At 33.3% G+C, this 13,822-nt stretch overlaps 2 protein-coding genes across 2 annotated transcripts in view; both read left to right on the top strand.

Annotated features, from left to right (window-relative positions):
- Nucleotides 1–1,812: 1,812 nt before the first annotated feature.
- Nucleotides 1,813–8,553, top strand: LOC120328695 (serine/threonine-protein kinase Nek11-like). Its single transcript, XM_039395226.2, has 4 exons — nucleotides 1,813–3,430; nucleotides 4,040–4,232; nucleotides 5,039–5,253; nucleotides 5,934–8,553. Exons 1-4 carry the CDS (start codon nucleotides 1,952–1,954, stop codon nucleotides 5,979–5,981), a joined length of 1,935 nt encoding a protein of 644 aa, XP_039251160.2. The 5' UTR covers nucleotides 1,813–1,951; the 3' UTR covers nucleotides 5,982–8,553.
- A 3-nt stretch (nucleotides 8,554–8,556) lies between these two features.
- LOC120328690 (conserved oligomeric Golgi complex subunit 5-like) overlaps nucleotides 8,557–13,822 on the top strand; it is a 38,314-nt gene continuing 33,048 nt past the window's right edge. Inside the window, exons 1-3 of the mRNA XM_039395220.2 lie at nucleotides 8,557–8,731; nucleotides 9,487–9,626; nucleotides 13,530–13,642. Coding sequence (XP_039251154.2) covers nucleotides 8,680–8,731; nucleotides 9,487–9,626; nucleotides 13,530–13,642 — 305 coding nt within the window. The 5' untranslated portion in view covers nucleotides 8,557–8,679. The remainder of the gene's footprint in view (nucleotides 8,732–9,486; nucleotides 9,627–13,529; nucleotides 13,643–13,822) is intronic.

Genomic DNA, 13,822 nt, shown 5'->3' with positions numbered 1-13,822 from the left:
GATTTAAAGTTTGTGTTTGGCAGTCGTCGAGTACGGTCGCATTTTTGAACGCGCAGAAAGATTAGATTGACAACAATGAACCAGCACTTAAGGAATATCAACAAGTAAAGGCCGAAATATGAAATTACATGACAGCATAAAGGCAACATACGGACATCATAACAGAATCGAAAGATGAATACAACAGGGATTGATTCAGATATTTTATTTTGTGACAAAGAGTATGATATACTGCTATTTCTAGAAATTCCGCTTGAATACTGAGTATTCAACTATATATGTGAGAGTAGTACAACAGCCCGAAAGTTTATTACTATCGTGTATTATGTTTTTTAAGTTTAGCCCAAGCCTCATTTAATTGGGCTTGTGTTTTTGTGTGCGTGCTGGTGGGCAGGCACATGAGATACTTCATGTTTTAAACTTTTTTGTAGGTTTTGCTTGCCCTCCAGAATTCTCCATTTTAAATTTAGGTTTGTTATGGAGTTTTCGAAATAAACTATCTATCTATCTATCTAATGAAAAAAGAAATTAACTGCTTATAAATGATCATATTCATATGGACTACCGTACAGTATATAATTAATAAATCGATTAGGTATGTTGTAAAACCCACTTTTCCCATCTCAGCATCTACGTTTAGACTGTTTAGTATCAGTATTGGAAATAATTTGTACAAGTAGATTACATAGACAGAGAATAGACTACCGTACCTGAGACATGATAGGTATTTTTTCTGGTATTTGTCTAATTCTTTAAAATTTCTGTTTTTCATATCACCTAAATCTGTAAATGCTAATAATGAATAAATTGATAATACATAATAATTATAGTTACTGATATATGGTATAACTGCTAATAATGGAAAAACGTATTTCCAATAGCTGAATGGACACCGAATTACATGAATCTAGCATACATTTCACAAACTTGAACGCAAATTAAATTATGGTCTAGTATAGTTTAGTACCACAAGTACTTCCAGTGGGCGTAGCATAACTTTTGCAGAATTTTGCATATGTTATTCCTAACCCACACCTGACTATGCCATCCAAAAATTACGTCACTACGACATCACCAACACGTCATAGGGTTTGCCAAATTATAATTACGATCACCCGAAATGGCATCTGCGCCGCCGATAGCGAACTCGTTAAAGCCGGCGATCTCTCTCCTATCGTGATCGTTGTGACGAGAAAAATCGCTTACTCGATTTCGGGTGATCGTCTGCGCGTTTTGGGACAACCATTCACATACTTTGGTGGGCCTATTACGCCACTGTGATGTCGAAATGACGTACTTTTTCGGTGACGTAGTCAGGTGGGGATTGGTTAGGATTGACATATGCAAAAATTGATGAGCCAGGCCAACTAGAAGTGCATGTGGTACTAAACTATACCAGGCTCCTAGGCGATAGGATCCTAGGCTCAGATAGTTTGAGGATAGAACTGCTAGAGAATGTCATTTCAGCAATCCAATATGCCATAATAAATTATGGCCTGTGGTTATCTGCAGGCAGGCTGGGTACTGTAATATACAAACTAACAAGGCTGCGAACTAATTCAATGAACAATCTAATCTGTTTTCATTACAAATTTGATTTTCGGTATTATTGAGTCATGTCCCCCAACCAGTCAATTAGTTTTTTTGTTTGATTTTCTTTCAATATTCTGATTACAGGATTGCCAGAATTTCAATCTCTAATGCTAAAGTTCTGTATAGTGCCTCATTAAAATGAGGTATCTTTCCCCATATTATTAGCATTTTTTTTATGACCCTTGTATCATTACATATGGACAAATTTAATCTTATTATGTACATTATCATATACAGGATTTTTTTGTAATTGAGATGCAATATTTAAAATATTACTAATTTGATAACTGCAGCAAGATCATTGCAGAATTCCGGGAGAAGTCATGTTTTATTGAGTCGTTCTTAAATCCAACCCAACATGCCACTTCCAAACCAACTCCCAAGTAATTTTAGTGATGCAAAACAAGAAAAAATAGTTTTTAGGAATCGATATGTTTTGGATAAAAAATTGGGTGCAGGAAATTTCGGGACTGCTTACTTGATTTTTGACAATGAAGCACCAGGAGATGATAATAAAAAAGTGTTAAAACAAATATGTGTTGGAACTATAGACCCAGGAGAGACTGTGGACGCAATGCATGAAGCTAAACTATTGTCTCGTTTGCAGCATCGAAGTATTGTCCAGTTTCATGAAAGTTTTTTAGATGGTCAGTTTTTTTGTATTGTTACTGAATTTTGCGAAGGTGGGGATTTGGATGTGAGGTTGCAAGAATGTCGAAAACAGCAATCTACGATAAGTGAGGAACAAGTTGTCAAATGGCTGAAGCAACTTCTTCAAGCATTAGAGTACATGCATGGTAGAAGAATATTACATCGGGATCTCAAAACTAAGAATATATTTCTTAAAGGCAATAAAGTCAAAGTAGGAGACTTTGGAATATCTCGCATTCTTATGGGAACTTCAGACATGGCAAGCACTTTTGTTGGAACTCCTTATTATATGAGTCCAGAAGTTCTGAAACACGAGCATTACGATGAAAAATGTGATATTTGGTCCCTCGGATGTGTTTTATATGAAATGTGTTGCCTAAAACATGCCTTTGAAGGAAAAAGTCTGATGTCAGTAATGTACAAAATTGTCCAAGGTGACACACCAGAATTGTCAAAAGCATATTCCCAAGCGCTTAATATCATCTTGTGTAAAATGTTAGCTAGGGATGCTTCTCAACGTCAAACAGCAAAAGAAATACTTGGTTATAATATTTTTACATCTTCAAAATCCAATCTTACACCAAAAGAACGAATGCGTTTAAAAAAGCAAAAAGCCGCAGATGAACAATTTCGTAAGCATCAAGAGTTGGCGACAAGAAATTTCAGGGAAAACGAAAGAAGACATAAAGAATCGTTGACTAAAAATTTTCATCACACTTCGGTAGAAGCAGCTATGCAAAATCGGAAAGAACCTGACAATTTGCACACATTGTCTGAAGGTGACTCTTCTCCGAATAATGGTGTATTTCATGCAGCAACTTCAAAAAGCCAAACTACGAAGGATGATAATGAAGATACTGGGACACTAGTTGTAGGGGGTAAATTTAATAATCCGAAAAAATTTTCATCTAAAATAAAAAGCAAGACTTTCAGTCCTTCTAAAAACTCCTCTATGAATGTAAATAAGTCTTCAACAATGCCAAGAGGTGGCATAGATGAGTTAAGAGTATCTGAAGGTAACAATCAGACTTTAACTAGCACTAGTGAAGAATTACCATTTGATGGTGAATCTACTGCCGAGTTAGCAGCATCTTTGATCAAGGATGGTTATATTCCAGAGGATGCTCTGCTAGCTGAAACTTATTACTCACTCCAGGAAGATTTTGAATCTGATCAAGATTTTGAGGTAACAATTATACGGTTATTACTTATCGATTTTAATCGGTAAGTATGTTGATAGGTATTTGTCTGAATGTCTGTTTGTTTGTCTGTTAGATGCACGCGATATCTCACGAAAGCGAGATTGAATCTGCTCCAGATTTTGCATATGTGCATTCATTATATGTCTTACCAGAAGCCTATTGATTTTGGATGAATTATGTCGTATAATTAGCGCGTTATTAATTAATTAGTGATGGAACACAAGGTGTCACTATGGAGTAAGAGCGCTGTTTTGGGGGATCCCCTAACTTCCGATCGATAAGTCTTTCAATATTCTCTAAGTAGTGTTTTTAAGAACTTAAAAATTTGATCAAGAATCAGAAAAAATTGTTGCTGTTTTTGAATGTTGCTTTTATTGCACCAAAACCATTATTTTGACATATTACTAGAATACCAACAGATGCTGAATCAAATTTTGTATTGTCCAATGTGAGGGATTATTAATTTTCATTATATCAAATTAGATTGAACAACCCTGGTTAGTGTTGTTCATCAGTTTTCATAGAAATATATATATTATATTATAAACTAGGTAAATATATTTTATATGAATATTTACAAATATTACTTTAAGAGTGATCTTGAACTTCCTGACGATCATGTTCATCTGAGTGACACAGAATATAAAGAGATGTTGGAATGCATGGAAGATGCTTTGGATATGGCAGGATCAGTGACAACGGTCCCTCATGCAAAATCGAAAACTCTATCAAAACCTAAAATAAATGGCAGTGATCAGCTTACATCAAAGTTAGATAATGCAAAAGGTGGGTTTTATTTTCATCTATGTTCTTATGGGAAAATCTTTCAATCATAACTCGCTGTTAACTTTGCTAAACTTATATTTCTTTTCTCATGTTGATTCACTTTCTGTTTCAAGTATATTCTGGATTTATCTGTTTGCTGTCAATATAATTTGAAGTGCTCCACTTATTCTTTTTAAACATTCCAATTAAGTTCTCTTGCTCTGCATTTACCTTGCTGTATTTTCACCACTTATTATTAATAAGTATTGGTATTCATTACTGTTTTACTTTTTTTTCATGGATTCTTTAGAATCTGCATTATTACTAATCTACAATCTTATGTGTTGACTGTTGAGTGCTGTACATGTAGAAATTATTCACAAATTTAACCGTCATTCATGAGTAAATATTTCAAATTTATCCAATAATTACATAACTAATGATAAAGATTTTGAGTTTAATAAAATTTTAAATAAAAAATAGGAAAATTAGATTAAACAATTATTCATTGACTTCCCAAGTATGCAATTACGTTTAATTGGTACTGGCCTGGAATTTGACGTTTGTTAATCAGTCAAGTTAGAAACTATAATATAAATGAATATTTACTATTATAAATTAAGATGAATGTGCAATTTATTCCCTTAGGTGGTTCAATTTATCTCATATAAACTCAGTGAGTCTCAGTCAATATAATCTTTTTACAATTTCTATTATTTACCTTGTTGAAATGTAAACACATTAAACTTCAAATATTCTTCATACGAGTCGAACAACACAAATTTGTAATTTCCTTCATTTAAAGTATGCTTTCCTTATCTTTTTAGAACCGCCTTCAGCATTGGTGAAAAATGTAAGGGATACACAAATCAACAACATAAAGGAATCTTGCATTTATTCAATGGGTGAAGGGGTGTTTGATGAAGCTTATTCTTATTTGCGAAGTGTTTGGTCGAATCATGTGTTGCCTGTAGCTGCGGATTACAAGTCCGTCATGACAAAATTGAACAAAATAGTAAATGATGACAATTTGTGTTTCAAGGTATTCCTATAGTTCACAAATTCAATTTTTATTTGTAACCAATCTTGTTTCATGCAACAGGGAAAGTTCTATGAACCTGAAACATTACACTATACGGTGGCCAACTGAACTCTAGGACTGACCATAAACACCTATATGTAAAAGCAGTTTTATAGATGTTTCATTTGCTACGTAAATACTTACCGGTAATTTAAAAAGTAAAAATTAATTCAAAGTTTGGTCATATTATGAAGATCTGGTATGAAAAGTCATAAAATGTTTGCTAAATTTATTGTTTCATCAATGAAGCCACAACGATTATATTATTATGATGTTATAATTGACACAAACCATAATCACAGTCGGATATTGCAGTATAACTGACTGTAAAAGTAAAATGTCTTGGCACAGTAAACTAGCCGTGAATAACTTATTGCACATGTTGGCTCAGAACAAAAGGTTTACAAATGTTGACGTATAGCATCAAGTTTTTGTAAAATATATTTTTCTGTGTAGAAAAGCAGACTTAGTATTAGGTATATTAATTATTATTAATCATTAATCATTAATCATCATATTATTCATTAATCATTATTATAAGCACATTTTATTAAGATATGTAATAATGCTTCTTGTTTGATAGATCGCTACAAAAGTTTTTCTATTCAATATTTTCTAATTGTTAACTTTTACCATTTCAGCTGGAGCAGCTTATCTACCTGGAAAATGAAAAAGAACAAGGTTTTTGAAGTTTACAAGCTGCGTCTAAATTGTTACTATATTTTTGTTTTTTATTAAAATTATACCGAGTTTGAATAAGATTTCAGGGAGATTGCAGAATTTACTTATATTCATAACTATCAAATAAGTATTTTAATTTGATTGGTTGTTATGCAGAGAAATCATGAAGGAAAATTTGATTTTATAAAATCTGGTATATGTGTGGTATGGACAGTATTGTATGTTATGATTTTATTTTTGCAAATAGCAATTTCATTTGTTTTCGTTCTCCCAAATTGTTTAAATTCGAACTTCGTTTCAAGCAAAACTATTTACATTGGAATTGAAAATATACATTCTGATAGCCAATAGAATTCTATTTGTTGTGAATCATTCACTAACCATGTGTAAACAAGGATATTCAAATTTTTCAATATTCAATTTTTTTTGTGAAGTCATTATCGTTCCTGTAAAATTGATAAATAACTGGATTCATTCAGAATATTTTAAATTGAAGAATTCTAACATAACAGCCAAACTATTGTGACAAAGACATCTGTAGTTATAACCTGAGCTAGCAAAATTACTTTTTGTACTCACAGTATGGAATAAAATTGGGATTATTTTTGTATGACTTGAACACTGAAAGTGTATTTGTAAACTATATTGCCTTAAAATATATATAGTTTCCTGATGCCTTTGTATATTTATTTACCCAATATGTGCCTTCTTTCAAAATATCCGTGTATTCCGTACCGAAATCCAGATTTTTATAATTTACCTATTATTTTTTTTATACTTTATTTTATCATTGTCATCTTTGCAACATGCTCTCCACAAGTCTCTTGTGTTGCTAGTAATGGTGCTTAAGCTTGAACTATCAAATGTTTTATTCCAGGTACAGTTATTTGCAACCTGTATAAGGTTTGTTCTTACCCTATGTCTTTATAGCATATTTATATCAACTATATTGTGTGTTTTATACTGTCGCGATTGTAAAGCTGATGATTGATAATTTGTACATATTGGGTTTTCTTGAGACACTTCAGTATTATATGGGAGTGGGAGAGTATTGTTAGAATCATTCAATGTAAATTCCTTGTCAAAAACTAGTATCGATTGTGTGTGATAGTTGAAACTTGATTCAGGCTGTGCTTCATTTCTTTACCATTCTTGGCAGGTCAGATTTAAAAAACATTTGACAAATGGTGTTTTCTTTAGGTGTTGGCTTATATTGATAGACAGTTATCTGTGTGGGTAACACTGGCCTAATGAAGTCACATTTAAGCAATAATTATCACTCTTATCAAATAACTGTCATAAATTTTGAATGTAATACCAATTCCTGGAAAAAACATTTTATACGACAAAAATACAATTTAAAAAAACAACACTTGAATCAGTCTTTTTATGTTCATAGTATAAAATCACGTTATATGTATGTTCAATTGAAAATTATATAAAATTATTCCAACTGTCGATATCTTTCATAATATTTCATTTGCATTAGACTCACACTGTAATGAACATTCATGGCAGTCTGTGGTTTTTCTGTTTTACCGATGAAATATCTGCTTATTTGCAAATTCGATATTTAATTTTAGCCCTCACTGGTACGAATTCAAATAAATAGTGAAATATAATTATTCACAGTATTATTATAATATGTTTGATGGTGACTTTTGTCTGTGCAAAATGACAGAAAAGTGCATAGCCCAGCGGTTCTCAAACTTTTTGTTTGTGCGGCACCAAATTATCAGGGAAATAAACTCATGGTGCAATTACCTGGAAAAAGGTGCTTTTGAATAAAAATTCAATTATGTGATCGTTAATGTCAACTCTTCTTCCTCATCTCTGCCTGATTTTCGTTTGAAATGCTAAAAAAAATCACACATGTTCGCTGAACTCGGTTCAGCAGATAAATAAACTGCATCTCGCGAAATTGCAGCAAGTACTGTCCACCTCTATTGTTACATAGCAACAGTGGCAGGCACTTCATTCCAGAAATGAATTTATTGAATAATAGACACAGCATTTACAATAAGAAACAATAAAACATTCATGCTAAACACAATATGGAACATACCACAATTTTGTTAATTTTCGCGGTGCAATTAGCAACTCGGCACACCGTTTAAGGAACCTCTGGCATAGCCTATATGAGGACTTGACTAAATGATTTAACCTCATCATCTTCTCATTTTGATAGTATTTGCCATTTTGAACTTTATTAGTTCCCCCTGTCTACAGGCTTGTCGACATCTCTGTTCAGGAAAAGGCACGGTAGAACCATCACAATAAATTTGGAATTTCCAGATATATTCTATTTGGTACAAATTTACAAACCTGTCATCGCAAGATTAATACTATTGCCTGTTTCATCAACTTTTTATTCCAATATTTTGTCCTTGATTATATTATTCTCTGCACTGTTTATACTAATATTAGTACAGTACTGTATATTTTAATGTGATGTTCTTGTCAAATTCATTGTGAAGGTGATTTTCTACTTTATTTTATCTCTGTAAATTGAACTGATAATTGTTTCATAATTTCATATATTATTATACATAGAATAATAGTTTTTATTTGTTTTGTAGATATATTCCCAGATATATAGAAAGTATGTTAATCTATTTGTATAACTGCAACTGCTGCTAAAAAATATTTATCTTGGCATTTGAAGCAAAATTTTGAATCAATGAATTAGATTCTCAATACAACAGAATGGATGGAAATCCAAACAGCGAAGATGTTGTGAACAAGTTCAGGTCTGATGGTAAGTACAATATAGGGAAACAGAAAATTTGAAATTGATGCTGTTTTGAAAAGATGTTTATTATTAAGAGTATTGATGTCCCAAATTATATTTTCTGCCAATATTTGCTATTCCTTCGGAACAAGTTATACAGAGCGGCCCAAAAAACAGAACCCATGTTATTTGAAACATGAAACAAGTTTTAATCCAATGTGAGATGATTATGTGCAAGAGGATTGCTGGACTCCTTGCCGCCGTAAGGTGGTTCACTTAATCACTGGTTGGTTACGGCTTCCTCCGCCATCAAGTCCATGCATCTGGAAACAAATATCTGGCTTACTCATCCCATACCTGACATCGGCTTTTAACCGGATGAGAGACCATGGTTTTCATATGATCAAGCCATCTTATAGGTTTCCTCTCCCTCTGGATTAATATGTAAATACTATCCTAATTTATTTTCTGTGCAAAGCGCCCTAGATAACTAAAACTTTGGATCATACACAAGTGCTAAATAAAATATCTTCATTTTTGTAAAAATAATTGAGAGATTTATGGGCTCTGTTTTTTAAGTATTTTTAATTTTTCAAGTTATTTGGTATGCAATGATCTCTCATGTTACATGTTAATCCTGGTAACCCTCTTTTTCTCGCTTTTGCTTAGTTAAAAATGTCTCAAATGTGTCTCGAATTTGTTAACAATAATAGGTTTTGTGGGATTTCTTGAAAATAGCTCTATCTAATTAAATATTGATATATCATACGGTAATTTTCAAGGTATATTAAATCCATTCCTGGATGACAATTTTGATGTGCAATCATACACAACTGAAGTGATCCAAAGTGCTGCTATATCTCAACGTCTTGCTCAACTCGTGGATGGAATAAGTATCCTTGACAAAGAGCTACAATCACAGGTGTGAATTTCATATATTTGATGTCCGATCAACCAGGGATGGCCATTTCCGAATACTAAACTATTCCGAATACATTCTAAAATAATGTTTTCGAATCTGGAATTCCGAATACATTCTAAAATCGAAAATAACACATTTTTGTTTAGTTTATTAAAACCCAGTAAATTAGGAAATAAGCTTCAATAAAAATATCAGAATAAAGCCACAAACCAACAATATATGTACACAATATCTTTGATAGTTTATAGCTATCAGTAAAAAATAATAGCAACTTGTGACACAGTCAGTTTATTAAGATTATTCACTTTGTACAAATGACCATATGAAAAGATAGCCAAGGAGTTGTCTGACGCTTCCTATCATTGGTACCATGATATTATGATAATAGTCAAGTCTGTTGACAAAAATACTACTTGTATTCAGATAATTGTGTATATTTTCTGAGAGTAATAAAATTTATTGGCAATACAGGCAACTGAAACAAGCAACAACAATCGAAAATTCATTATGCCTTTAAAAATTCTAATATTTAAGCATAGAGTATTCTACTACCTACCACTATATTTGTATATTAATTTATGTGAACCATATTGTTATTATGTGTAACATATTGTTGTGTTTGAAATTAGAAATAAATTAGTAGAGGATAAATGACCACCACTGCCAGCCGCGCAGCAAGGATTTTCGAAATCGGAAATTCCCATTGCCGCCTGTAACACCCATAGTGACTTTGGTAACACCCACCGCGATTCCGCGCTCGTTAAAAGAGCCGTCTTTTCAGCATATAATGATCATCCTGTTACGTAAAATATTCAATCCATGACAACTACGAGTTTCTAAAATATCTTTATATATTAATTTAATGTGTCCAACGTAACTCGCGGTTGCTTCTTCTTACGTCAAAAAAAACACATTACTATTCGGTCCACGGCGAACTGTGACCTAAAAGTACGAGATAAACTGCCTGATGTATTTAATTTTAATACGTATTTTTGCAATCTTGCCAACTCGTTATCGTCGTTAGAAAAATCTTAAATAATGATATAAAATCCTGTTAAGTGTAGAGTATAATTCATTTCATACAATGATTATAAATATAAAGTTTAGCAGTAAATTGAAAATACGTATTCATCGCCGCGATTATGCCACCTGTTAAAAGAGTCGACTTTTACAACAAATAATATAACAATATATTTTTCTGTTGTGCAAAGTGATGAATTCGTGACCGTTACGGGCATATTTAAAATGTCTTGCTTCATTATTAATTTAATTTTCTTCAATTTAACCTGCGGTTGCGTCGACAAACGACACGACACGAGGGTCGGCAACTTTTGTCGCCCCGGGCCAAAACCAAGTGTTACAAATCTTGGCGGGCCGCACATATTTTTTCAAGAAAGTTAAAAACTGAACGGGTGGCTGATGAACCACATTATTTATAGGCTACAGATTAGAAATTCAAATTTCATACTTTAATAGCGAGCAAACACTGCGACAACTCGTGGACTCAAGTCGTCTTTATTATACAAAATATTTCCAATTAACATTTAATGCGACACTAGGTGACACACTAGATAAAATCAAAAATTTCTAAATGTCTATCACTAATCCTAGTTCTTCGCAAAGAAAATTTCATTTTGGTTAAGTAATTGAAATCAAAAGCGATTTTTTTCATGAAGATTGGAAAACGAATTATTAATGAAGAACAAGAATAACATAATAACGATCCGTAGGTTTAAGTGAAGCACTGTGGGCCGGATTATTTTACTCCGTTTGCCGGATATGGCCCGCAGGTGGCCGACCTCTAATCTAAAGTCCTCATGCTTTGATTTCCCGCAATGCTTCTTGTGTTTTTATGGTAGTATTGTTGGCACCGATTACTGTTTTCCACCTTTCTCGATGTCGCAATAGCAGTAGTTAATAGAAAATTTCTTTTCATGTTCGAAACAGAACTCATGGTTACGCTTACTCTAAATTGCAGTTTGTCCCTAAAAACAGTATTCCTAAAAACTATTAGCAACTATTGTGTGTGTCACAGTTTGCCTGGAAATACCGCAAACCCCACCGTTGACAGAAAAAGTTCGTCTCTCGTTTCCACGCAGGCTTTGTACGCAGAACAAGTACTGGTCATCCACGTTTCTAAGATCATAAGCACGCGACTCAAAAATAAGCACTTTTCTTAGAAATAAGCACATCGTTACTTTATAAGACGCGGGCTAGAAAATAAGCACAAATCTTAAAAATAAGCACGGTATGGCAACCCTGCTTATATACCATTGCAATCCGCGGTCATAAAAATAAAAACGTGTGGTAAACTGCCCGGTTAAATAATGTTTTGATCCGTATTTTGCAAATTCGGCAAATATTTAGATGGACTTGTTAACAGTGTCTCCGCTCAATCGAAATGCTGCCACTCTGATTATTTTTAGATAAAACCGTTCGAAAAATCCGTAAATCTTCTGTAGCATCTCGGAGTGAAATTTATTTCATCAAAATAAAATTGAATAAATATACTTGAAAATATTCGACAAAGTAATGGATAATCAGGCAAATCCCGCCCTCAATTCGTGAGGATATGTTTCTAAACGCCGACCAAATATAATGTGTGCCAGAGGCACACAAAATTCTGCGATTTTCACTGCCTAGAAAAGCGTTTTTCAATTTTCGCGGGCCTCAATAAAACTTATATTGTTTACGGTTTTATTTTCAGTATTTTAAATTGCCGCTTTTCAATCAAAAAGTTGCGTTGTCTTCAGAAACTCGCCGCCGATGAACGTATTTACCAGATTCACAATACTGTGCGCGTACAAAAATAAAATAATTGTCTTCGTTACGTGGAACAAATTTGTGGGAAATTTTCATTTTAGAGAAAATAACACAAACGTAAAGGCGTTTACGGCCTAAATAACACGTTACGCCGATGAGTGATGAAAACAATCATGCGCAAGTTTCTATCGAGAATGTTTTCATTCAACGGAAACGTCTTGAGTGCGGCGTCGAAAAGGTGTGACGTCACACAAATATCCGATATTCTTATGAACGCTAATTCCGATATTCGAATGACGAGATATTCGAATACATTCGAATACTTTATTCGAATTGGCCATCCCTGCGATCAAGCCTTCATACCGGTTTTTAGGAAACTGATAAATACCGGTATATGCTGCTTGGGATGCATCAGAGCACTTGCATCTTTTTTCAAATTAAGCATTGTTTTCCCGTTATTAGGTATAATTGCTTTCATTGTTAAAGATGTCTATTTCCTAATACTGTAGTCTGGTATTTTGGAAGTATTTGATTACCCGCTATCATTCGATTGTCGTTTTAGAGAAAATAACACAAACGTAAAGGCCTTTACGGCCTAACTAACACGTTACGCTGATGAGTGATGAAAACAATCACGCGCAAGTTTCTATCGAGAATGTTTTCATTCAACGGAAACGTCTTGAGTGCGGCTCGAAAATGTGTGACGTCACACAAATATCCGATATTCTTATGAACGCTAATTCCGATATCCGAATGACGAGATATTCGAATACATTCGAATACTTTATTCGAATTGGCCATCCCTGCGATCAAGCCTTCATACCGGTTTTTAGGAAACTGATAAATACCGGTATATGCTGCTTGGGATGCATCAGAGCACTTGCATCTTTTTTCAAATTAAGCATTGTTTTCCCGTTATTAGGTATAATTGCTTTCATTGTTAAAGATGTCTATTTCCTAATACTTCAGTCTGGTATTTTGGAAGTATTTGATTACCCGCTATCATTCGATTGTTCTAGACTAGAGCAACCTGATTTGAATAGTTGGGACCCACAGGGTTTAGATGAGGCTGAAATAATCAGCAATTGATATATTAATATTATTATAGTATTTTTAATTTAGCTAATGCTTTCTTTTAAGATTGCGACAAGGCATGAAGATCTTTTGGCCCAAGCAACTGGTATTGAATCTTTAGAAGGAGTTTTGAATATGATGCAAACTAGGATCCTATCTTTGCAATCAGCTGTTGACAGGTATAAATAGAAAAAGATTTTAGGAGGACAATGCAATATGCAATTGTTTATAGTCAGCTTCTTACTAACAACAATAATTCGAAAGTAATGATGAAGGGTGGTCAAAACAGAAAATTCACCCTTTTAAATGGTACATTCTATAATGATGTTTTCAAGGATGGAACTAAAATTAACTTTCTG

This window comes from Styela clava, chromosome 7 (genome assembly GCF_964204865.1).
Source record: "Styela clava chromosome 7, kaStyClav1.hap1.2, whole genome shotgun sequence".
NCBI lineage: Eukaryota > Metazoa > Chordata > Ascidiacea > Stolidobranchia > Styelidae > Styela > Styela clava.
Note: the sequence above shows the minus strand (reverse complement) of the source record. Positions and strands in the feature narration are given on the sequence as shown.